The sequence below is a fragment of the Anabas testudineus genome, chromosome 13 (genome assembly GCF_900324465.2).
Source record: "Anabas testudineus chromosome 13, fAnaTes1.2, whole genome shotgun sequence".
NCBI lineage: Eukaryota > Metazoa > Chordata > Actinopteri > Anabantiformes > Anabantidae > Anabas > Anabas testudineus.
This window is the reverse complement of record NC_046622.1, coordinates 5,588,149-5,614,181: the sequence shown is the minus strand read 5'-3', so window position 1 is coordinate 5,614,181 and position 26,033 is coordinate 5,588,149. Positions and strand designations below refer to the sequence as shown.

Sequence of the window (26,033 nt, the reverse complement as noted above, 5' to 3'; positions counted from 1 at the left end):
GGAATCCCACAAAGGCAATCAGAACTATCCAACATGTAATGACAACTAAGTCTGAAAGGGAAAAAGAAAATTATCTTTCATGTCACAAAGAAAAATGCCAAAATGTTAGAAAGCATAAAGACTTACATTTATTGTATGTCAGCTTGCTCTCATCCACAAATACGGGATCAAGATAATCATAATAGTATTCCCATTCATAGGGAACAGCACTGGTAGAGTTCGTCGCTAAAGCCATCATCTCATTTTGAGAGAGAAATAAGTTTTTTTTCCCCCTAAAACTTTGGAATCACTTTTGTTTCTAATCTATGTGGAAAGCTGATCTTTCAGCAACAGAGATAAATCCCTCTGACCAGCACCCTGGTAGGTTTGCCTGCTTGGCTCCAGCTGTTTTTCTTCCTGTCAGTTGTGCTGACGTAGATACAGCAGATTCATGCAGTGTGATCAAGAAGGACGTTCAGGAAAACAAACAAAATTGAGCAGTTACGTTCAGTAAAAGTTCAGAAAGGACACAGAGAAATGATATCATAAATAAATGTCAATTATTATTTAGTATTCCAAATAAGAAAAACATTTATGAGCAATTCTAGGTATATTTATTTGTATAACCAATATTTGTTTATCTTAATTTACATGTGTTTATTTACACATTTGTTAATATGTTTACTTTATATTTATACATGTTTGTTCATTTATTAATTTAAATAAGGAGACTGATGAAAGGGTTGGGCACTTTAGTGCAGTCGGGAGATTGTAAACACGATCGTTTACAAAATGTTAAAGTTCACATTATTCCAGTTCTCGGGAGTCTGAGATAACTCGTTAGAGTAAACATAATATGACAGGGTTATGGTCAGATTCATTCCCGCACAAGGCGAGGCGAAACACATGTCGACTTCCGAGACTTGTAATCTAACAGCAAGCTTTTACAAACAAGGTAGCGCCATTGCTTTTTCCCTGACAAACGTGAAGGCAGCATTGTCCAGTGACATCACACGCTTACGCGCAGTCGCACACGAGAAGGAACCGCGAAGCCAATAACGTTAGCATTCCGGAGCTTTAGCTAGCAGCAATGTGAGCCCCTCAGAGTGATCAGACCGAGCATTTCAATTGTGCTAGATGTTATTAAGCTACGTTTATGACTACACATGGTTATGACTGGCTAGGGGAACGAACTCTGTACATTCATCAACCGAATTCCAGTATAACAAGACGTTATGGATGCAGTGAACGCGTTCAACATGGAGGTAAAGTTTGTTCGCGTTTTATCTTCGGTAAACACGAAGGCTAACGTCAGTGCTAGCTAACTAAGTCCTGTCACTTCGTTTGGGTTTGCTAATGCCTAGCTAGCAGTGGTTATATTCTATATAAAGTATGTAATTATTTTGGGGGAGAGACTTTAGTTCGCTGGTCGAAGTCTGTTAAAATAAAAACCTGGTTTGATTGGTTTTGTTAGCCACTAGCTTAAGTCGAGCTCAGTGTGTAAACGCTAATGGTCATCTGTTAAGGCCCGTGATTAACGTTAGTAAACATAATGCTACGACACTGAGAGCACGATGAACGGGTAAATGAAAATGACAGGATAACAGGTTATAAAAGGGTTATTAATGTCATGCTGTCAGTTTTAAAAGTAAATGTCAGCGCTGGTTGAATCGTAACCCAGTGACCGACTGGTCAACGTCACTGTTGCTTGTTTTGAGGAGGTTGAATATCGTCTTTCGTTATTAAGCCCACACAAATATCGGCTACTGAAGCTCTGCATTTAGTAAATGCATTACATTTGTTAATGTTACCACCTGATGTCTCTGTCTGTCTTGTTTTACTGCCTTGTTGAATGTTTGTATTTGTGGTTGGTGGACAACTGGGAGTGGTGAGGTCTCATCTGAAGACATGATATCTTAACCCTCATGCTTCTTTTAAAACCTGTGACACTGTCATTGATCATAATTCACTGTAAAGGTGATAATTGTACTATGTTTATTATTGAGGTCATATGATTTCAGGAGGTGTTTCTAATGTTTATGTAAGTAGGGAGTTGTACTGGAGTGCATTATATTAACATAGGGGTGGCTGACCTTGGTGCTCGTTTTCCAACCACCCCTGCACTTAAACCTTGTGATTGGCTCAACACACCTAATTCAGGGAAAGAAAACAGACTGACTGTGTGTGGCCAAAACATTAGACACACCTCATAATATAACGCTTTCCAGTACAATGCCACAACCCATTAGTACTTTAATAATGTAAAGTGTATAATTATCATCTTTCTGTAAATTTAAAGGAAAAACGAAACATTATAACCTTTCAAAAGTAGAATTTATGGCAGACCTACTGTTTTGTATTGCATTGGGTTGTACAGGTGGACCTAACTGGCCAGGCTAGTACATTTTAAAATTGTGAAGAAAGATTGAAAAATTAGGATTATTTGCCTTTGTCAAGTACTTAAATTATATATAGATTTATTAAAAAATAACAGTGCAATATCACATGGAAAGCCCTCGTTTACACTCTTCTTCTTAATTTTATTTGGGTGGTGTTTGAGGTTACAGAATTTAATTTTCTTTCTTTCTTCACTGAGGAATGACTGTAATGTGCTGTGATATAGTGGTGTCTCTGTTGCTAAGTTTTAAATAAAGGACACAGCCTGCTTTCCCAAGTAATTCTATACCAGTATTTTCTGTCAAAATTGATTCATATTTTTTTTTAACCTATCAGTTGTTCTCCATGATTGACATGAAGCCTCCGATATCCCGTGCTAAGATGATGTCTGTAACAAAATCAGCCATCAAAGCTATCAAGGTAAAGTGAATACAGTAGTTTTCGAATTAAGGAGTGATTCATGCAAGTCGTGATCTCCTTTTTGGATGTTTTGATTTTAGAATTAAACACTGTTTATTTGATTATAATCAAACTGTTATGACTAAACTCAACATTGATTTGTAATATGCAGTGTAATTAGTAATGAGATATTACTTCAGAGAATTTTCCTTGTTGGTTAGACATTGCTCTTATTGTTCCAAAATGTGTCTGTTAACTGCTAAACTTTACCAAAAGGACTATTATATCTATAAATAATAATTTTCACATTATCTCATCTTCAACAGACAGTAATTGCTGCTGACCAAACCTACTTAATCTTTCAGTGAAAGTCTAGTTCATAATTCATAAACTACAAAAATAATTTAGTAACTGATGACTAACTTGTCATCAGAATTTTTCACTGCTGTTCTGGACCTTTGTGATTATATCCTGCATGACCAAAAGATCATAGTGTGCTGTGACTTATACAAATTCTTGTCTTTTATTAGCTTTACAAACATGTTGTCCAGATTGTTGAAAAGTTCATCAAGAAGGTATGTACCATAGAGGCTGTTATTGTACAATATATAGAATATTTAAGTTTAAATATATATTATAATATGTTTTGTTCTTTGTTTTGTTTGTTTGTTTGTTGCTCCATCAGTGCAAGCCAGAATTAAAAGTCCCTGGCTTGTATGTGGTTGATTCTATTGTTCGACAATCACGCCATCAGTTTGGTGTTGACAAGGATGTATTTGGACCCAGATTCTTGAAGAACTTCACAGACACCTTCCAGAACCTTTACCGCTGCCCAGAGGATGATAAGGTAATCTAGATTTGTGCTGTTGGTATTTTGCATTCTTAAAATGAACGATAAAAGGAAGTATCTCAGGTAGGGTCTTCCTGTATCTTTATTAGAGCAAAGTTATTCGCGTCCTAAACCTGTGGCAGAAGAATGGTGTGTTTGACATGGACATCCTTCAGCCTCTAATGGACATGGCTAATGAAGTTGTTGTACCTCCCCCTGCAATGGAAGGTAGAGCAATTCATTAAAACGTTGTGTTACCCAAGAGTAAAGGAAAAGTGAAAGAAAGTGAGATTGTAATTTATTCAATGTTTGATGAACTGCATGCCATGGTGTTTTGCAAAGGTGTCAGTCTCTTTCTTGTTTCTGAACAGTTCCTGCTGACCCACAGCCAGAGATCCAACTGCCTATAACTAGTGCCTCAATTGCATCTGTTGTGCCCCAGCTACCCACTCCTGATGCCTTAGCTGCTGTGGCACAGTTGTTTCAGTCTCCCCATGGTCAGGAGGTAGGCAACAATTTGACAACAAATCTACTACTATCACACTGGTATATAAATGTATAAATTCTGTATTATAACATTTCCCACTTCCTCTTGTAGTTGCAGAGGATGCTTCAAAACTTCCAACAGGCAGACAAGACCTTAGCAACCACCATGTCAAACAGCACACCAAACCCACCCCAGATGCCTGTGGCTCATCTCAACCCGTATAATACACATACAGAAAAGAAAAGCTCTTTAGCCGAGGTATGGGCCTAGGTTGTAACATAAGCTGATTTTGGTCATACATTTTACAAATCACATAAATTACATGTTTAATTTACTTAAATATATTTTCTCAGAAACTCCTTGACCGATTTGACTATGATGATGAACCTGAGGAAATCATAACTATTGATGGCAGTGCCCAGTCACAGTGAGTTATTTTCAGATTTGTTAATCTCACTCACTGCTACAATATTGAATACATCCTGGCGACTCACTCACACTGTTGCACTCAAGTGAATTTTCCATTCATACTATAAAAAGTGCAGACATTGTCCTATACTGATAATTAGAAATGTCACAGATTAAAGAGTATGGCCGCATATGAAGGGAAACATGACAAAATGTTATAATTAAACACCATGTTTACAAAGCAGATGCATTAGTTAGTGGTAATAGGCTTGTTTCATTGCAGATATTCACTTGTCACAGTATTTAAAGTCCTAGCCACCATTCAGAACAATGAGGTTATGGAACTGGAATCCCAATCCTTTTCTTTCTATGAAATTTCAACATGTCTGCTTTGAAAAAAGGCCAACAGTACACATCTTTTAGTGTTGCCTTGTTTTAATTTTGTTTATAGATTTTAAATGCCCATTCTAACTATGTGACTTGTATTTTGTTATGACAGAGCCATTCCTGAAAATGTGTTTAACCAGTTTCCTGTTCAGATGCCCAACACAGAGAATATTCATCCACATATGATGGGACAGACTGGTGCTATAGAGGTATCCAATATTACAGCATAATACAATAAATATCAGTCAAATTTAGGAACTCTTTAGTATAATACAGCAGTATGAGTTTATACAATCTAAAATATAGTTAAAATGCTAAATGCTTCAAAATTTGACACATACTGTAAGTATGTGAAGAGTCAACCGGGTAGAACTGCAACTCAGTTGAAATGTGCTGTGGTTAATGTCCCTGTGGTGCCTGTTAACTAACTTTCTTCTGTGATTGTCTCTTTGTAATCCCTCAGCACAATGCAAGAATGAATCATGGTGGAAATCAAGTGATGCCAGATGGATACCATTCCATAAATGAGGTTTATTTACAATTACAGGTAAATGTTCAAGCCTAATTTAGTTTAAAGTTATTGAATGTCTCTGCAGTGATAGACGTTCAGCTTCCAGCTGTTGCTGCATTTACATTTTAATGCCAGTTTTTCTTATATTAATGAAGGGAGACAATACCTGTTGTGTTGTGTTGTGAAATTTAGACTGATGTGAGCTTAAATTAGAACTCAGAACTCACTTGTTTTCATTAATTTGGGGAAAAACAAAATTGTAATTTCATCATTGTAATAGGGAAATTCAAGAGAAGACTCAACTATTAGACGAGAGGGCAGACACAGAGGCTTTGGCAGGAGATCAAGATCCAGGTCTGGTTCCAGGTAAAAGACACAAAACGTAACTGTGTAGTGTTGTGGATATTGGACATTAAAAAAACAAGACAAAAACGTTTTTATGGTGCCACGTGTTAGACTTGCTTAAGACTATTTTGTACCTGTTGTTTAGGTTAAAGTTGAAAAAGAAATAATCATTTTTAAAATCACAAAGCCATTTCTAATATTTTTCAGGTCAGGTGCGAATTTTATGTGTGAAAAAGATGAGTTTCTTTCTGTGCGTTATTGTTATCGCATGTTGTTCTGACTTGTTTCAGATCTCCCAGGAGAAGATCGAGATCCTCTTCCCGTTCAAGAAGGTCAAGGCATCGACGGTCTCATTCTCGCTCTAGAGAACAGCGTTGGAGATCTCGTTCTCGTTCACAGGACAGAAGTGAAAGAGAGAAGGACAGAGAGCGCAGACAGAAAGGTCTTCCAAGCTTAAAGAGTCAAACACTCAGTGGTATGTGCTACAACAGAATATTACCTATGATACAGATGGTAGAACTGCTGGAATCACTTCTTACATGTGGCTTCCATTCCCACTACCAGTTAAATGATTAATGAATTGATTAAAATTATCATCAGTCTAGAGGTTAGCCTGTTCAAACTAGATAAGATAATAAATTGGAAAATTTGATTGACTTGTGGCTGATGATTCACTCAGTGCAGTCTGCATTTTCTGAAGTGTTTATATAGTAGATATTTGATTTCCTTGTCTATCACAAATTGCACCACACAAAGTCCAAAATCGATTTAAGGAAATTTAGTAACACTGTCCATTACATAGATTGTCCACCAGAGAGCGTTAACAAGCAGTTTTTTTTCAACTGTACATATTCAGCATAGCATTTCACTTGGTCACAGGCCACAGTGGTCCATGTCAACATAGTTTTTTTTTATGTGACATTAAATACTGTGTGCATTTTTTATCGGATCTCATGCTAATTTCTAAAATCCACAGTTTGGGCCATAATTTAAATAGACCCACTTTTGTAGGTTGTTTCTGTTATTACAGTTACTTTAATCTTAAAACAGCAGTCAATGTAAAATGACTGCATCGTTTAAACATATTGTAAAATGTATCCACCTTAATTAAATCTGTCTTCCAAGGTATTTAAAATGTCCTTTTACTTGTAGTTTGCAGTACTACACTGTGGGTTGGACAACTGGACAAGAAAACACAGCAGTCTGATGTGATGTCCCTGCTAGAAGAGTTTGGCCAGATTGAGTCCATCAATGTAAGTTTGGAGAGTTCACAACAAAGATAGTTAAGTTCTTATGATATAAAGCTAATCTTCTCCTGTATTTCACATTTACCTTTTCTTTTTGGTCCAGATGATTCCTCCAAGGGGTTGTGCCTATATTGTTATGGTTCACCGACAAGATGCCTATACAGCTTTGAATAAGCTCAGTCGGGGGTCATACAAAGTCAATCAGAAGCCAGTTAAGGTACATGTTCTCTTTCTGTTATTTCCATTTACATGATGGTTCTGTATAACTTGTTTTTGATAATTGATTAATATAATGCTATGTAATTCTATTCTAGATTGCGTGGGCTTTGAACAAAGGTATAAAATCAGCACATAAGAAGTTCTGGGACGTGGAGCGGGGAGTCACCTACATTCCCTGGAGTAAAGTCAAAGTTGAGGAGTTGGAGAGCTATCGTGAGGGGGGTATGCTGGACATGGAAACACTAAATCCTGGTAAGCTTTCCATTGTTTTTTTTTTTTTTTTTAGCATGGCCAAATTTCACTTGCAAAATGCAATTTTCTTTATGTTGTATTGTACCTTCCTTTTGTGTACAGAGTGGAATAATGCCATGGACCTCAATAGGCATGTGGCTGTGAATGGAACATTGGAAGGTGCAACAGCAGAGGGAACAGTCGCTACTCACATTCAGGTAATGCAGATAAAGTCTTTAAGCACCTTCTTTTTATTATCACAAGTGGTCTTTTTTCAATGGTGTATCGACCTCAGTTTTGGAGGTTTATCTTCCGAACCTCTTTGTGGAGGCAAAAAAAGGGAAAATAAAATATTGTTGCATATAAGTAGTGGAGCTTATCTGAACCATCATTTAATCTTCTCTTCAAATCTTCTAACTGTACGTTTAAACTGAGATACTATAAGTGTAGTGCTGGGCAATGTATACACTCTTTGAGATATATATATAATTTAAACACTATGAAAATAAAAATCTTGCTAAACTGTGAAGGGACATTGCTTCATAGCACACATCAGCCTATTATGCCACAGGAATCAACGCAGTTCTAACCAGTCACCTGACAGTCTTTTAAAAATGGACCACGTGTCCAACAAATCCACTGATGGTTGGTTGAATTAGCAGAGCTACTGTGTTGGTAAAGCGAGTGAGTCATGAAGATGATTGTGCCCTCAGAAGAAATGAAATGAAAAAGTGTTGGTGAAGACGACAACAGTTCTGCAGCTACAACATCTTCACAAGGAGATAAAAAGGTAAAAAGAGGACTGTGGTTTTCACTTCTCTAAGTCTGATATGGCATACTCTTGCTGTGCATTGCAAACTGCTGAGAACTTCTCATCTAAACAGGAAATACTACAAATTTATTCCACCTGAAGCCGTCCAGTATAGCATGCATAATATAAGCACTTACAGTCACAAACACTGGCGATGTCTGCTGTGTAAATGAAAGCATTACAATTTTAAATAGTGTTAGAACCTTGGTTCAATACTGTGCTACTGTGTGTTGTTGACAGCCTGTTTTCCACTGACTTACCACAGCTGTGTGGCTGTTAACACTGTTCATTACTACAAACCCGTATAAACTTGACTGGCTCAGCTGATGATGATACCAAATGTCGTACTGACATTCTGAACTGCAGCACACATGTCTAGAAATGCTGAACAGACCAGGCTAAAAGCTTCTGGGCTCTTCAGGGTAAAAGGATTTTTGTACTTTGTATCATATCTAGATTACTTCTTATATCTGTAGCTGTCAGAATAGACTGTAACATAAAGTACATGCAAGGCGGTATGTAGGTATTTACTGTACAAATACAAATACTGGTTCAATACCAAGAATCAGTTGTAAACACTTTGAACACAGTTCAAGATCATCCCTTGAAAATCCCTATTATTCTATAAATTGGTGCTTAGCCTATGGAAAGTTATAAGTAACCAAGATAGCATTACTGATGCTTCTGTGATGTTATTGGTGGAGTTCAGTTATGGTCAAACAAACTGACCTTTGAAACACAGTCTGAAAATGGATGATGGATGCTAAATCGTTGCTATTGCTATAAATGTAATGTAAGAACACAAATCAACAGCGGCTTATAAGAGTACATATGATTCATATAGTTAAATTGAGTAGTGATCCTATGGCACTTTGAGTGATTTACTCCTCTCTGGTGTACACAAGGCAAACATGAAATGAGCTGCTGATCTTCGGACAGAGATAAAGTCAGTCAGCAGCAACAGCTGAATAAACGATGCAAATTTACCTGTTGGCCTGAATTTGTTTGTGGGCCTGTGAGTTCCATGTGTCACAGTTGCACACCTGAAGTGTAATTGTGACCTTTAAAACACGGATAAAATAGAACTTAAACACAAAATATACCCAAATAATATTGCTTGGAAAGAAAAGGTGCAACAAGATCACAATATATTGCGTTATTAAAATACAACAATAATGAAAAGCTGCCTTGCCACATAAAAGAACAAGAGCATCAGCCTGCAAGGTAGAGAGTGAGGGTGAAATGAGTATAGAAGATGCCCTCGTCACTATTAAATTATTACCATCTTGTCTTGTTCTCGTGAATCTAGCATTGTGTGTCATCTCGTGGGTGAAGTTATGCATTGATGTGAAAATTCTGGAGGTTAATTATTGGTTATGGATATTAATGAAATACCAGCATATCATACATTGCATCCATTAATTCAAACTTTAATGCAAATTTAGAGAGAAGTGGTCAATAAATACCTAATAATTGTTGCCTTGTTCAGCCTGTAACCTGCTACAATTCACTGCCCATAATTTGTAATTTTCAAAGTTAAGTTACTTAAAGTATGTGCAACCGATGTGGGATATGATTTTAGTATTAATGAGTGTTGGGAGTGCTTTATGCATCTTGTATGATAATCAGATTATATTACATTGTAATGGGGTTGTCAACATAACACGTCCGTATTTGCATCATATGGGTTTTTCAATTCAGATAAGCTCCTCTGCTCATAGGCATTAAATTCTAAGCAATGCCTATTCATTCTTTTCTCCTTTTTCTTATATATATTTGAGTCTTCACTCAGTAACCTTGTACTGTGCAGAATAACACATTCAAATAAAGTGGGAATTACAAAAAACCTAAAATTATTGTGGTACTGTGTAGAGGGAAGCATTTGTGTTCATCATTTCTCTCTTTTTAGTAACTGACCTCCATAATCCAGTAATTTTTGTAAATGTTTTGCATCTTAATGCAAAAATATTTTCTAACATCCACAAAATAAATTAGTGTGTAATAAATAAAGTGTGTTCTCACAGAATTGAGAAAACACACAACGGGTGTGAGTCTGAGGCTTGAACATATAAACACAGTTTGTGTTCTTGCAGTAACTCAATTGAAGCATCAAGAGAAATGAGATCTGTTGATCCTCCAGCATGATGTCAAAAACTTTTCTATACCAGCAGATCAGGTAAAATTTTAAAACAATTAGTCCCCCCCAAGACCACACGCTGAATAGATGGTCCGCGGAGTTGCTTAAATAAAATCTACTCCAGCTGGACTGCCTGCAACCCACAAGGCCTGCTAAACCGAGCACCTCACTCGGAGGAAAAGTGGCGCGTGTCATGAGGTTGACAGTATGTGACTGTTGGATGCTGGTGGGACTGAAATTTTGCTAGGAGGAAGAGAGTCAAAATGGGAGACGAGGTAAGACGACAGCTCTTAGAAATTTGTGCTATGTTCCACTAAACCTTGGAAATGAATACTGGACAGGAGGTTTTGATTTTTTTGTTCTTTGTAAGTGGGGGATTGCCTAAGATGGCAGTCCTGGGTCATGGTTTTGTGAATGGCAGCTTACAGTCAGTTGTTTAGGGTATTTTATCCTTGTAGTGCATGTATAGGATGTTTGCCTTTCATAGTTGTTGTGCTTTTATTTATCCTGGCCTTGGAACTAGAGTGTTCATCATTAATCATACAACAACAAAACTGCTCGGATCAATCATGGTTTTGGGTATCAGCGAATCTCCGGTATACATTTGTGCATTCACGTGATTTATACAATCCTCAGTCCTCCACTATTTTTCATGCTTACTGTACATCCAAAAGTAGCCAAGAGACTTAACTCGGGCAGTGACAAAGATGTCACTACATCAAGAAAAATCTGTAAAAGCTATTGACTTCAGTTGGACAGACGACTGCAGTGGTTTGTCAGTTGTGATCAGAGCTGGACAGAAATGGAAAAATAAAAATAAAATGCAAGACTCACACAGATGCCAGTAGAAACGTTTTCATCTGACATTTAATTAAAAGGAGCTGCCAATTCGAAACTCACTTTAAAATGTCATATTAGCCCCTGAAATGTATCATTGAGGAATAAAATCCGATCAAAAAATCAAAACATTTTATGCAGTTTTGACAAAAATGCTGACATTCCCCAATGTTTACTTGTTTGTTTTAAGGTAAGAAAAAAACCAACACACTCAAGCAAAGTGGCGTTGCACATTTAAGTGTTGACATGTTTGTGCAAAACAGCTGGTTATTGCATTTTTGTCAGTTCTACAGTTGTATACCCGAGATTTGAAGTACAGCCATATTTTAAAATAATTCCATTATTTTACAAAATATTATTGTCTTAAATCAATAACCACTACACTAGTAAGTCAGACTACGTCATAGAACATCACCATGAAATGTGACGACTCTCTACCCCCCTCAGCCACCTCCAAAAGTCCCTGAGGTCAGGTAACTGTGGGCAAGCAATGCTTCTCCAGTAGAGAAGCTTTCTTTGAGATCTTTTTTTATTATTATTTTACTTTTGTGTGCGTGTGTGTTATTTTATCTTCACTACTGAGGCTGCCAAATTGCTAAATATGAGTCTTGTTTGCTGTTCACTTTCAGAACTGGGGAAGTTTTTCTTCCATGTGAAGTCTGGTGTTCTGCCACCTTCTACTTTTCTTTTCAGTTTCTGTGTAAAAGTCCTTGAGTATGAGTCCGGCCTTGCAGACTTGTGCCCTTTTATGGCCAATTGTGGTGTGTTTACCTATGTTAATAGGTACAGCTAGAATGTACTTTCAACCTACAAAGACGACTGGATTCATCAGTATAACAAAGGTACAAGCAAATCTAGGTGATAAATCTGACCTCGACTGTTCGTAGGACTCTTAAGAACAAATTTAAGAAACACTTAGATGTTGGTGAATAAGGCCCACTGTAATCAGAGCACCATTATAGAGAGTGTCACTTACGAAGGATGTAGATTTTACTGTTGGGTGTGAGAGGCTGGCGGTCACATTTTGAAAATGTTAAATTTGGTTGTTCAATAGTAGTAAAGGTATGGTTTGTAACACAAATCACTACAAAATGAAAAAGTTCTAGCTGCATTTTTACATACCCACTACGACCATATGTCTTATACTTTGTACTCATACTTAAATGAATATTGATTTATTTAATCAAAGGCATGTGTTTTGAAAAGTCGACTTTAAAATAGCAGGAAACCTGTCACGTTGGGCAAATTGGTTGATTGATTGAAAGACACATCACCCACCAGAGCTGTTTTGATATTATCTTTCCTTAACTTTAAGGGTTACCTCTGCAAATAAATGATCGTCCACCGCTGTTCTCTGCCTGTGCAATTCGTAGATAATCTCATACTTGTTTCAGAAGTACATTTTAATACCCAACTAGTAATGCTAACCTTTTGTTTTCAATTATATTGCTGCCTGCACATTATCCTGTCCACATGAATTGAACATTGAAGGCACAGCCTGCATTGTTCCACACATATCCTAGGATATTCTATGCATGTATCCCACACACCCACAATGTCCTGGCACACATTGTGTCAGGATACGCCGCTGTCTGCAATTTCATCACTTACTCCTTGGATCAGAACATCTAAATTACTGTCCCTTGACTGGCTCTTCTGTCTGTATGACATGGCTGGTTCGTGGTACCGGTGTCAGGTGACATGCCAGCTAATGTGAGGGTATGCTGCATTAAAAGGATGGGGTTTCACTGTCGGCCAACTTCAAATGCAGCACAGAGGAGGAGAGAAGTGGTCAAGGAAGAACAAAGACACATGGCTAAACAGCACTAGTGAATTGTGAACATGCAGTTGAAGCATTCAGGTGATGTCTCTCCTCAATACAGAGGGGGCTGACAGGGTTTGGGTGACTTTCTCTTTTTTTCCAATGCCACAATGCAACTTCTATCTCAAGTATCCACCGGTGACTGAAATATAGGGTGGTCACCTTTTTAATAACACCTGGGTTTGTACAACTGAGCTTTGTAAAAATAAATAAAACTAGCTATTGGTTTGATACCAATAATCTGGTCACAGCCAAGTGAAAGATCTCTCGTTATGTCAGTTGTATATGACTCCATAGCTAAAGTGATGAATCCAAAAAATGTCGCCTCTCTACTCCACAGAACACTAGAAGACACTAGATTTATTTTTTACAAGATGTGAAGCCCCCAAATTAGGCCTCAAAATGAAGAAGAAACATTTTGCATTTTTCTGGTCCTAAATAATCTCAGCACATATTCACTGCAGGGGGAAGTTTAAACCTAAGGCAGGGATTTAAAAAAAGTTTTGCTTCTTACCTAGCACATGATAAGCAACCTGTTATCTTATTCATGAAGGATATAAAGATGCATTGGTTTCAGTTTACAGAACGTTTTCCAAAATGTACGGGTGGAAACGGGTGAAACAGGTGTCGTTGCAGTACATCAGTCAGTGCCAAGCTGAGCTCTGTCCTCCATGACAGTAAAACCACCAAGTAGGAAGTTATTTAAACATCAAAATTACATTATTGATGTTTGAGACAGAGTTAGACTTAATTAAAATAGTTTTATTTTTATATAAATGTATCTATTAGATTGTTGTAATTACACCATTAGGTTGGTTTTCAGGTGCAGTTTTTTATTTATTTTTATGATTGTTGAAACTGCTTCGAACATAAATACTTAATAATTAATTGTAAGGAGTCAGGTGAGTGACATGTCAAGTTTTTACATATCAAAAGGCTCCAGGTTCTTTATAGTATAAACACTGCTGGTGTATGTTCTGGTAGTTTCTTTGTTATTATGGATTATAAAGTAAAATTTGAGCGGCCTTCTTCTTTCAGTCATGAAATGAGATTTCAAGGAAAGAGGACAGTTCTTCAATTATGTCAAGTAATACAACAGTATATCCTTGTTTGGAGAACATCTGAGTCACGAGGCCTCACAAAGGTGAGTATTACGGACATTGTCCTTGGATTTTTGGAAACACACTCTTGGAGGATACTGTGGAGTGATTAAAAGGTAATGAAAGGCTCATTCATAATAAAATGGACGTTTGAATTTATCCATGTGATTTTTTTTTAAACTGATGAATCTGTTAAACTACCAAATCTTAAAACAATTTTTTGTAGAGCTACCTCATTAGTGTCTTTTAGTGTCTCACAAGCAGGTGTAAACAAACAACAAAGAAATTACATTGACAAGCATGAAAGCACAAAATTTGGGGTTTCCTCTGTGGAATTAACCTGCAGGAAAACTGAAAGAGCTGCTTTACCGTTTCTGCTGATGAGTAAAGCACAGGGTACGAGCAGATCCTTCTTGATACCCTGGAATACTGACTGCACCAAAGCAGTTTGACATCTAAACTGCATTTTCAATTTTACCAAAATTGTATTTTTGTAATTACTAAACAGCATTAAATTTAAGCCTATAGGAAATAACAGCAGTTTTTATGACCTGCTGTTACCTCGGTTTTTGACTGTGTTGCCTCATGTAGCTAACATATACTCTACTCTCATAGTCCCAGCTATTGATTTGTAATTGTAAATTAGAGTGGAAAGGCATAATGGATAAATAAATCAAAAGACACCCCTCCCTAAGTTTTGTTATTTTAGGTTTGTGCACGTGGAAATCTTAAAGGTGCCATGTGTAAGAGTTGAAATTTTCCAACTTTAGTGCCTCCCAGTGTTGACATCAAAATTTACATTGTGATAAAAATAAATGGCGTCTAATAACGGTCTGCTATTGTTCCCTTTGTTTTTTTTTTGTTTTTTTTTTCCACATTATCAGTGCAGATTGTTAAATTATACTCTAGAGTCTCACCCTTCTCTAGAGGTCAGTGGTTTTTAAACTTGGTCCTCCCTCAGGCCACTCTGCCCTGCTTGTTTTCCAGTTATCCCTGACCTACCCACTGCTGGTTACCTGAATCAGGTGTGTCTTCTAGCTTCTGATTAACTGAGCACACTTCAGGTAATCAGCAGTGGGTAGGCCAGGGATAGCTGGAAAACAAGATAGAAGTTTTGAAGTAGAAAAGACAAAATGAAGAGGAAATCCAATGCCTTCCTCCATACTTTTCCCCTTTTAAACAAAGTTTGTGCTAGTGGAAAACTTAAAGCCACTATATGTAGGGTTTTTAACTTTGGTGCCCTCCAGTGGTAGTGTCGAAATTTGGATCGTAACTGACAGAAATCCACGTCGCTACCCAAGGATGCTTAGGTTCTGTAAAGATAGACTAAATATCTATAGAAAACTATTGTCAAACCTTGCAATCAGAGGTACACAACAGTGTTTCTGTGAATATTCTGTCACTAAATCCTTGAATGACATTGACAGGTAAGCTGCCTCAGAGCCATAGTATCTTGGGGAAGGAAAAAACAACCTGTAATATTTGTTGTCTCTGTGTTTTGTACTCAGGTCAGACATATTATTATAGCATATTTTGTTTTGTATCAGTAACTTCAGTCATGGGTGAATAGGCACCAAAGAGGGAAAGTCGAGGTGGAAGCTTGAGGTGATTTTTGCGGCATCTGGTAGACTACGAGTTAAAGTGTAATATATACAGCGACTCTTAGACATGCTTGGAGAGAAATGTTATGTGTTAATTTTAGAAATAGGTTGTAGGTTGAATGCATGACATATTTTGAGCAGTTTGAGTTAAAGTAATACTTATAAGGTGTTAACATAAGTGTCTCACTAAATATTAACTATTAACTAAAATTGAATTACTCAAGATTGTAGTCATGCACTGAATGCTGCAGCACACGTAGCAAGATGAATATGGTTCTTGTTTTTAGAATACATGATTACTGTGCAGTCCATTGCTTATATACTATTTAATGCATATTTGTGATATTTCTAGACCCATAAATTATAGTTTTTTTATATTTTAACTGAACATTCTTGAAGTCACTATCAGATGTACATTAGTCTCTAACATAGAATATATATATTATAATCATCTCATGTTATGAGGCCTGTGAAGGAAATTTAATCTATAGTTCATGCTTTAATACTTACAATTCAATAGCAGTCATTTGTCATTGGCGACAAAGTTCTTTATAGTTTCAGTATATACATGCACAGTTACATTATTAAGAGGAAGTAGTTGGTATGCTTGTGCTATGCAGCTCATACACTGTTCACTATTGATCACTGACAGATCTGTCTTCAAGTCTTATCTTGTATATATTGTGTTTGTTGCGCAGCAGGATATCTCACCCATGTAAAACTATTTCTATCAAATTTTGGCTGCAGTCAGTTTTAGTTGAAATAGTTTTGCATGTTTCTATTTCTTCCTTTTTAATCATGGAGTATGTGAACTCTGTACCCTCTTAAGCACTGAAACACTTGCCTGCCAGGTCTCCAGCTTTACTTTGACCTTCAGCTGATGTGTTGGCTCCAACTCTACAACTAATTAAAAACTGAGAGACCCCAAAGTTGTGCTTGCAGGGAAAGACACTTAAATTGACATTTTGGTTGTTTGGGAGTGTCACGGGTAATAAGTGACTTCTTCAGCATTGTTAGGCTGATTATCGGCCTTTCAGGTTTAATGATGTGTGAGTCTCTCTCAGCATTCAATAACAGTTAGCCCCTAATGGCAAATGTCTACATCCACTTATACGTCTACTGTAGTGATCTTCTTGTTCAAACTGTTTCTTAATGTCTATTCATTCTTCAGAATAGACATTCAATTTCTTAATGTCTATTCACATATGTGCCAAGCATGTTGTGCCTGGGAGTCAGTAGTGGTTGCTATGATGTGCACCAAATTAAGGGCACAGCTATAACTGCAACCCTGCTGTGGTTTTACACTTGGTAAGTGTAAAAAGAGTCTGTGGGCATTGTTTCCTTGAAGCCACACAGCATTGGCTTGAGTAGCCTATTTAAAAAGTGATACTGGTGTTGCTGGTGATGCAAGAAGAGGTAAGAAACACAACAGTCACACGTAGCCCATTTTTGTTCTCAGTTAATTCTGAATACACTTTGACTTAAAGCTGTTGTCTACATCATAAACGTCTTCTATCACAAGTCCTAATTTTATGCAGCTGTCAGCCTGGACCTCCTTTATGAATACATGCAATGCAACATGTCCCAAATAAACACACTCAGCCAGTGAATGTCCTAGTTGTTCTTATTCTGTGTTTCACGTTATTGCAGGTTTGAGTCCACTCAATCTTTTAAACATTAATTAATTAATTATGTGTCAGTGTTGTGTATGCAGACTCTGTGTCATTTCCCCTCCTTTACTGTTAACTGTTGCTCCTGTGAATAAAGACAGTTTTGCCATACACTGTTTGTAGTTGTTATTGCCATTTGTGTTTCTATCAGTGCATTTCCTACATCACACAATACCTTTTTACAATGATTCTTGCTTGACATGGTTTGCATTTTTGTTTTTAGTGCATTTGTTTGGATTATTATAACTGTCTTCTGTGAATTTTCAGGAATATTGTACAACAATCCTCCTTAAATGTGATGAATAAATGCACACATTTCTACAAATAGGATGCAGACATGCAGTGGAGCCAGAAAATGTTAATAAAGTTAGAACATTTTAATTGTATACTCTTTTATTTCTGTGTTTTCCAGGTGCCACCAGCTCAAACGGCAGCAGCTATTGGAAGTCCACCTGCCTTTCCCAGCTCCATCATGCTTTCCCCCACAGCCATGCCTCCCGGAGGTGCTCCTTTTATGCCCACAGAATTTGACCCCACAAAGCTGGTAACAGGTAAGACATTTATATAAAGAGAAAATGTTTCATCCACCATCATTAAAGAAAAGTGCTGTCACACTCATTTTAAAGTAACTTCCGTCTGAACTTGGTGATAATACAAACACTGCTATCCTGTAATGTTGTCACTGTTCTTAGTTCTTGATGTTGCTCCTTGAAACTATGACTGGGGTTTGTTTTGTTTTTTTCTATGCTACAGTGCTCAAATTCCCACTGGGATCAATAAAATCTTAAACTCTTTTGCAGCAGGAAGTATAAAATCTCCAGAGGACTCCAATGAATCTAAAGGAGAAGGCGCACGTTCAGATGTGGGCACTGACAAACAGTTAGGGTCTCCTGTAGCAGCGATGACCTTGCCAGGCCCGGCGATCATGCAGGGTCAAAGACAGCCTTTGCCACCTTTGCAGCCTCCTCCTGGCATGCCAAACCCTCATCTACCTCCATTCCTCTCACCTCCACACATGCCGCCGCAGATGATGCCTGGAGGACCCATGTTCCCACCAGAGAGATTCAGAATGCCCATGCCCTTCCCTCCTCGTGGCCCTCCTTTCCATCGACCTCCTATGGGACCAGAGGGCATGGATGACGGGGAAGGAAGACATTTTCGAAATGTGAGGCCAGGGTTTGGGTGTCCACCCTTCCACCGAGGGAGGTGGTAGAGGCTGCTTTGGACATCAGAGGCCAGGATGCTGCATCTCTGCAACAGATACTAATAAATGTCCGGACATCTAGTTCAACAAGAAATATTTGTGGTGCAGAAACTTGTGTTCAGACTATTTTATACCACCAGAACCTTTTCTTTTTAGTGACAAACAACAAAAACCAAGCCAAGGTGGGTGGATGTGGTCCCCCAAGTTCTCCAGAGAACAGACTCTTTGTTGGTCTTGGTTTTTGTATATTTGAAGCTGTGTAGTATGGTAATTGAAAGTAAACAAGGCAGAGTCTGTATTTTCCCTCACCGTGGTTTTGTTTATGGAAGAAGTCTGTAAAAATCTATTCATACCTCTGTGCTATTTTGTTTTTAGTAAAATGCATTTGTACCACACTGTTTAATTCTTTTCCAGAAATGTTGGATTTCATTTGAAGCTGAACATTTCCTGTCATGCCAGTAGAGGGTAGAGTAAACCCTGCTACCACAGCCAACCTCTGTTGTACATTAAGGTCACATCTTGTAGGACTATGTGCAGTGAATATTAAAGAGAGATAGTATCGTTTGATCAGGTGTGTGTTTCTAGGAAAAACAAATTAGGTTCCTGAATAATCCTGCATGAGAGATTATTATAATGTCACTTTCACTTTCTGTGGAACACATTATTATTCTAGTTGGTTCAGTTATGGATCCTTGAACATGATACATCTTCCTAAATCATGATTTGTCTTGTTTTCACATTTCTTGTCACATTATTTTGCTCCTATTGGTGAAATAGGAGCAGCACAGACACTGTGCACTAATGCACATTTAAATCATGGGTTGGGATTAAAAACTCTCTGCTACTACCGTGTACAGTATTTCACTCCAGTCACTGAATGCCAATTCGAGGTGATGCGCAGCTGATTGGCTCTGAGGAGAAATAAGTGGCGTGCTCATGATCCACTTGAACGCCGTCTCCAAGGAGCGCGGGCTCCGCCCCTCTCAGCGGTGTGGAAACAGCACGCATGGTCCGCGCACAGGCAGAGAGGGTCCAGAGACGCGGACGGACGGGAAACACCGGCGTGGGAGAGATGAAGATTTCTGTGTCGGAACCGAAGCAGCCAGATGGCGACGGTGGCGGTGACAGGTATGTGCGCAAAGCGGGGAGCGCGCTCTTCTAATCATGAGAAGCATAAATGCACTACATGTCCGAGCATGCTTCCGCTTGGTCCTAGTGCCGTCTTCACGCATGACTGCGTCCCTAAATCATATAAGTTTACTGGAGGTGACGGACGCTGCTGCACGCAGGCGGTGCAGCGGACGCTGGGGTGCTGCACACGGGCATCTGGTGTCGATGAATCCCGTCAGACGTGTGATTTTTTTTGGGGGGGGGTAGAAACAGTCATGCAGCCTGAATCATGATGGACATGCAGCAGGAATAACCTACATGTCCAGACATTTCCATCTCAATCCCACTATTTGAATGCGCATCCTGCACAGGGGCTCCACCGACCAATGTGGCTTTCCCTCTTCCCTCTTTTAAGCAGGAGGCTGCTTTAACATTGCAGGAGAAAACATGCATGACGTCCCAGGAGGCAGGAACACCTTGGAGCTACTGTCATCTCCACAGGTTAGGAGAGGAGACGGCGCGCACGGCTTTAGTGCGGCACAATTGTTGCATGAAACGGTCATGAGATGAGACTCGGTGCAGTTGTAGATGTGTTCACATCGAGCTTTAGTGAACACATCCTGTGCAGGTGACTCAGCTGAATGGTGAAAGCTCATTTGTGCAGCTGTTTTACTTCAACGACCTTACAGAGTCAGAGGTAGTTGCAGCGTCACTACTGCTGCTGACGCTCAGGTGTTTTCTTCCTGTCATACTGAAGCTGCTCTGTGATGGTGTCACCCCCACCCCCCCCTCCAAACCACCAAACCACAGTCTGTTATCATTTGTTGAGCTGTAGCAGGTTAATGCTGCACCTGTAAATGAGTCGGATGATTCAGTTTATAGCTTGTGCTCCATTTGGAAAGCTGAAAGTGTGTCTGTTTTTTTTATTGTCATTGAGTTTTCTGCAAGGTGTTCTGCCAAATGAGAAATATGGATTTTCTACTAAAAGTCTCACCACGGGGACTGGCCTTCCAGGGTGCAGTTTCTCAGTCAGCAGCTTGTATTTATAGTAATTGCAGCATGACCCGACTGGTGCACAAGCAAACCATGGTAGATGCATCAAATATAATTTGTACACTAGAGAAAGGGTTAAATCTTAACTGGTGCAGCATGGAGCAGCCAGGAACGGCAGTCGAGTTTGGGTCGAATGTTACGTGATGATGCGTGTTTGCAGAAGCTGTTGTTGCACGAGCCAGTGGAGAGAACGTCAACAAAAGTGGATCTTGTTGAGTGAAAAGTTGCTCATTGATCCATTGGTCCGAGCCACAGCAGCCTGGAGACCAACACACAAGTGTTTGGTGTTTAGTCGGCACGTTGGTAGAAAACTTTGCAGCATGTAGTTACGGTGTTTCCAAATGCATAGAAAATTTGAGTGGGTTAATGTTGTTAATATTTTTTATATTGCTCAATTATTTTAGTTTATGAGGCTGTTGTAAAAATCGACCTGTGGAATTTGTTCTTGCAGTGTAAGAGAACCTGAGTGTGATCTGCACAGCAGCCTCATACTGAGAGCTGTTGGGAGGAAACAACCATGCAGTGCAGCACCCTACAGAGTCGCTTTAGTGTTCAGTGATGTGTCCTCGGGGTTGTAACCTGAGCCCACCTGTGTGACACGTCTGCACAGAGAGCTCACCCTGTGTTTGTCTGTCTTTGTTTGGCCGAGTTGTGACTAGTTTTGCTTCCCTTCGGCTCGTGTTGACACTCTGCATTTCAAAGATCTCGGAGTCTTGGACCAACTTGAGGTCGAACTGAGGCACTGTAGCCGCTCTCATAGCTACACATGAAGGAATGTCTGCACATTCATATGCTAATGTGTTGGCTTTTTTTTTCACAATCCATGACATTGTTCTTCATGCGTGTACAGAAATGTACGACCAAACACGGCTGATTTCTTGAAATGCACATAATTTACCCCTCGTAAGTGCTCTATTCATTTCCATCCCACTTGCACATAATTCTTCATTCATTTTCAGAGTGGTGCAAAATAAATACTGGAGACACTGATGGATACTGAGCCCAGTGTGATAATATTATAACAGGCCATTCATTTCAAGACAAACTCACTACTAACGACTGTATTACTTGCAGTGCGGCGTTTTTAATCTTAATTCCTCAATGGCTGCTTGTTGTTTGACTATATTTGACTTCTGTTTGATTTGTGTTAAATCACTTGCGTCCCAGTGTTGGCAGACTGAGTCAAACCATTAGTTTAAAGCCAGCAAATAAGAGGAGGACATGTGTAGACTGCGGGCACAGAGCTGGGAATCTTATCTGCCTGTAACTGCCGTGTACACTTATCTCCACATGTGGTAGGAAAATGTCATCTCTGTAGTCATTATTCTGCCTGTCAGGTTTAATAACCCAACTGACCAAACAAGCTTTACAACAGTTCACTTAAATAAACACTTCTGGCAAACTTGTTTAAATATTTGAATAAACTCTGGGCTTAAGTTGTGTTTGCGAGTCTCTCTGAATATTTCATATTTGTTGAAGCTGGATAGAAGCCCGCTCTTCATTTTCTTTCATTGAATTATAAGGTAGAGTGTGAAAATGTTGGCCCTCAAAATATTTTATCGCTCAATTAGTTTTCTATTCTAAATGATCAATACAGAATTGAACCATTATGATTAAACATCAGAGTTGCTATTTCACATGGGCAGATTTGCTCCTTTTCTGTCTCTAACATGCTCACAAGCTGTATTTCGTGTGAAAATGTGCACCGTCCGCCTGCGTTGCATTTGTAAAGTAACACTTTTAATGTAAATGTGGCCTTCTCCCACACGAATCCTTTCATGCCGCAGCCACATTGTGCAACAGTGTTGACGTTACAGCTGTGAGTGGTCTTCTCTGTCCAGACTCTCTTGTTGAATGCAGTCTGCATAGGCTGATTGCCAAATTTGTCTTGTGAGAATTATCTGCCCCTTTTTTTTTTTTTTCTGGCAGAACAACAGATTGCTTATATCAGAGCAAAGCAGATTTCATGTTGCAGCCATATGTAAGAAGTGATTTCATCCATTTTATTCTTCTTTTCCTTCAATTTTTCATGTTTTGCATTTCAGAAACTTTTTTTTGGACCTCAAGATGATGAATGAAGGACAACCATGTTTTCCTTTCTACTTCTGTTTACATCCATGTTGTATTGAGTTTCAAACAGGAATTTGGTCTTCGCTTGTTTGCCCTGACAGGACATCTGTCTCCATTAGAGAACACCATTGATGTGCTGCTGTATCAGTCTGTCTTCCACCATGTTTGGGCAGTTGAACTGAGGAATCCTATTAATCTTCACAATCACCCACATTGTATGTATCTGTGAGACCGTAGCAGTGTCTTATTCTGCTACATGTGCTGCTAAGCAGGTGACTGACCTAGTCTCAAAGTCCCAGTTTTGCTTCACATGCATTTAAACATGCCTTGCATATTTTCTCATTTATTACCAATTGCAGAAGACTGGAGGTTGCCACATATTCCATCATCTGACAAAGTGAGGTCATATGATGAATCCATGATGTGCTGACAGTCAGCATAATCTGAAAAGGCATCTAGAAGACTTGCCAAGGTTTGATCCCAGATGCTTTCCAGAGGACAAACCCTCCAGCAGTGCTGCACTTTAGTGAATGTGATACACCCCATAGATTGTGAGGAAAAGCTTTTGTTTTCTAGCATTAAATAAAAAATAACAGACCAGAGTACTTTCACAATTTATGTTAAACCCTACTGTGGTAACTTCTGATTCATAGCCTGACTTCCAAACATAATGAAGACGGACTCGCGGATCTTTAGACACCAAAATTAACATTCTCATCAAAGTCCAAATGAGTAACTCTGCTGTGGCCTGCACCTGAGAAACAAACAAACGAGCGCACTCCACAAATTGAGGATTTTCCTGCTCCGCTGAGTATTGATTCAAACTTCAAAGCTTCCTTTGAGGTTGTGGTAACCTCAGAAAAGTGATTTCTGAGTGTTTCTGTTGCAGTGGGATACTAGTCCAAAGCGAGAGGCGCATGCAGGCTAGTGGACGGTATTCAATCCCTGCTCTCCACAATGATCACGGTGTTTGGAAAGACATCATAGATGAGCGTTAAAAACATCAAAGCTCAGTTCCTCCACTGATTTCTGTGTTGTGAGCAGGAACCTATGACTGGCTGTCAGAATCGCACATGGTGATGACCATCATCCTCACGTGGCTGATGGAGCCTTGTAGTTTGGGATGAATAATGGATGCTAAGTGCACTAAACTATTGAGGCTACCAGTCATATTGAGGAGGCTGCAGCTAGCCTAACTTTACTGAACCATCAGTCATAAATAATGGCTCGTGGCTTTTTGTTTGCTTGAAGGTGACTGTTGTGGGATTTGTTTTGACCTATATTATTATATATTATGATTATTATTAAGTCATCCTAGGTATACATTCTTCCAGTAAGCAGCTGTACCCAAAAACTATAAATCAACTGAAGCAAACAATTGTTAGGATGCTTTAGGGTAACCAGATCAGTGTGCGGTTGATTCTGTTTGGTAGCTCGTTAAGCACAGACCGCTGCACGTTAATATGCTTCAAGCATATTTTAATAACTAATATTTGAGAGCCGTTTCTCTGTATAGGATCAGTCCTAACCAGTCAATTCCAGCTTTTTCTATGCATTCTAAATTATTTCCCTCTGCATACTGCCGTCTTTGATGTCAACTCTTGAGAGGCAACTCACTGCTGGAGTCCACCGGATCCTCTGCTAATGATCTCTACTCGAGCCGAGGTTGCTGTCTTGCATAACCGTTACATTTTTCTCCCTATGTAGCTGTTGTACATTGTGTTCTTCTTCTGTACAGTGGATCATCTGTTTAATCAGCGGGACACCAGGGGGGACATGGGTTGTTGTGATTGAGGAAACCTTCAAGAAAATAAACACTTGAACCGTTGTGGTGAAGGATGTTCTTTCCAGTGTTTCACATTCACAAAACAGCCTTATGCAGAGCCAAATGGCGCATACAGCCGATCCCTTGTGTCACAGTAAAATCGGCTTCAGTGTTTGAATTTATTCTTGGTAGTGTACACAATAACGCTGCTCTGTAAAGTCTGAATCAACAGAACAATGTGATTGAATTTGCATCTCGATGCATATTTGAGTAATTCTCATCCTCTGTATGTTAATTGAGGATTTAATAAGTGTGAAAGACCGATCTTGGCTTTGTAGTTCAAATTTGTTACTGTTGCTTATAGACTCCAGTTTATCCTACCAGACTTGTTCCATAGCATTTTCATACTGTGGTGCACACTGTTGAATGCCTGCAGTTCATTTACATACTCACCCTGGTCAGAGAAAGCCGTGCTATTCTTGTCCAGCATTTTTTTTTTTTCTGCGGAGCTACATAGGCCTGTCTTGACAACATATATTAAAATACTTTGTCCTTCATGTCTTTCACATTAATGCATTACAAGGTGGAGAATTTACCATCATAGTTATATCCTCTGGAATTGTTTTGTCCTCTGTTCCAGTCAGAAATGCTACAATAACGCCATGTGTAGTCAGTTATTAACTGACCTTTATTTAAAGCTATTCTGGGGAGCCGCACAGTGATTTAACTCGCTGGATGCCTTGAGAAAGTGTTGAACTTTTTGCCACACACGAGAACAAAGTAAGAATTTATGTGACCAGTCACCACGCAGTAACCCAAATCTGAATTAAATCATTAGAAAAAATGAAATGTTAATTATGGCGGTATTCAGTATGATTGAGCTGACTCTCAAAATCCTGTTTGGGGAAACTGATCTCCTTTCTAAATGACGCTGATTCCTTTATAGACAAAGTGCATCTGTCTTAACATGATCCCTGCTGTGAAGCTCGGTGGTGATGGATTCAGCTGCTGTGACGGGACACGGGCAAAAATAAAGGGGACATAATTAACCATGACCTGACTGCCATCATCAGTAACTGAAATTGAGGCTTCTTGACTAACTTGAACCAGCTTGAGCCAGCTTTCTATTTCAGAAGGCAGACATGGTTAAGGTTGAATAGTTTGGTTTGGGGAAAGCTGCTGGTCAAAGCAATAACAGCCAGACACTAACTTCTGGAAAAAAATAAGCTCATCTGACAGTTCATCGATTGTCTCGGATCTTTTGATTGCAGGCAGGTCTGCAAGGTTTGCAAAAGAGTTTCTGTTCTGATGATGCTACTGTTGCAAACAATATTAATAACATTTTAAGTCAATCGTATTGTTTAGTCATTGTGAGGAGTTGTATTTAGTGAACTTACTGCATATCCTGGCAAAT

General features: G+C 38.9%; 2 protein-coding genes across 2 annotated transcripts in view; both read left to right on the top strand.

The window, feature by feature from the left end:
• The first annotated feature begins 1,022 nt into the window (after window positions 1-1,022).
• Window positions 1,023-19,351, top strand: LOC113170186 (SR-related and CTD-associated factor 4-like). The gene is made up of 18 exons (XM_026372162.1): window positions 1,023-1,244; window positions 2,713-2,796; window positions 3,306-3,350; window positions 3,461-3,622; window positions 3,715-3,832; window positions 3,976-4,109; window positions 4,203-4,349; window positions 4,445-4,518; window positions 4,999-5,095; window positions 5,350-5,433; window positions 5,678-5,763; window positions 6,033-6,217; window positions 6,895-6,995; window positions 7,093-7,206; window positions 7,304-7,460; window positions 7,563-7,657; window positions 17,830-17,968; window positions 18,218-19,351. The coding sequence occupies exons 1-18, from the start codon at window positions 1,215-1,217 to the stop codon at window positions 18,628-18,630; spliced, it is 2,265 nt and encodes a 754-aa protein (XP_026227947.1). The 5' UTR covers window positions 1,023-1,214; the 3' UTR covers window positions 18,631-19,351.
• Window positions 19,352-19,614: 263 nt separating this feature from the next.
• The window catches only part of tiam1b (TIAM Rac1 associated GEF 1b), a 38,983-nt gene continuing 32,564 nt past the window's right edge, over window positions 19,615-26,033 (top strand). The window contains exon 1 of the mRNA XM_026340849.1: window positions 19,615-19,749. The gene's annotated coding sequence lies outside the window, so the exon portion shown is untranslated. The remainder of the gene's footprint in view (window positions 19,750-26,033) is intronic.

Coding starts and splice junctions, on each gene's coding strand:
- LOC113170186 (XM_026372162.1), top strand. CDS start 1,215: ATGGATGCAGTGAACGCGTTCAACATGGAG. Junction 3,351..3,460: donor TTGAAAAGTTCATCAAGAAG/GTATGTACCATA, acceptor TTGCTCCATCAG/TGCAAGCCAGAATTAAAAGT. Junction 4,519..4,998: donor GATGGCAGTGCCCAGTCACA/GTGAGTTATTTT, acceptor TTGTTATGACAG/AGCCATTCCTGAAAATGTGT.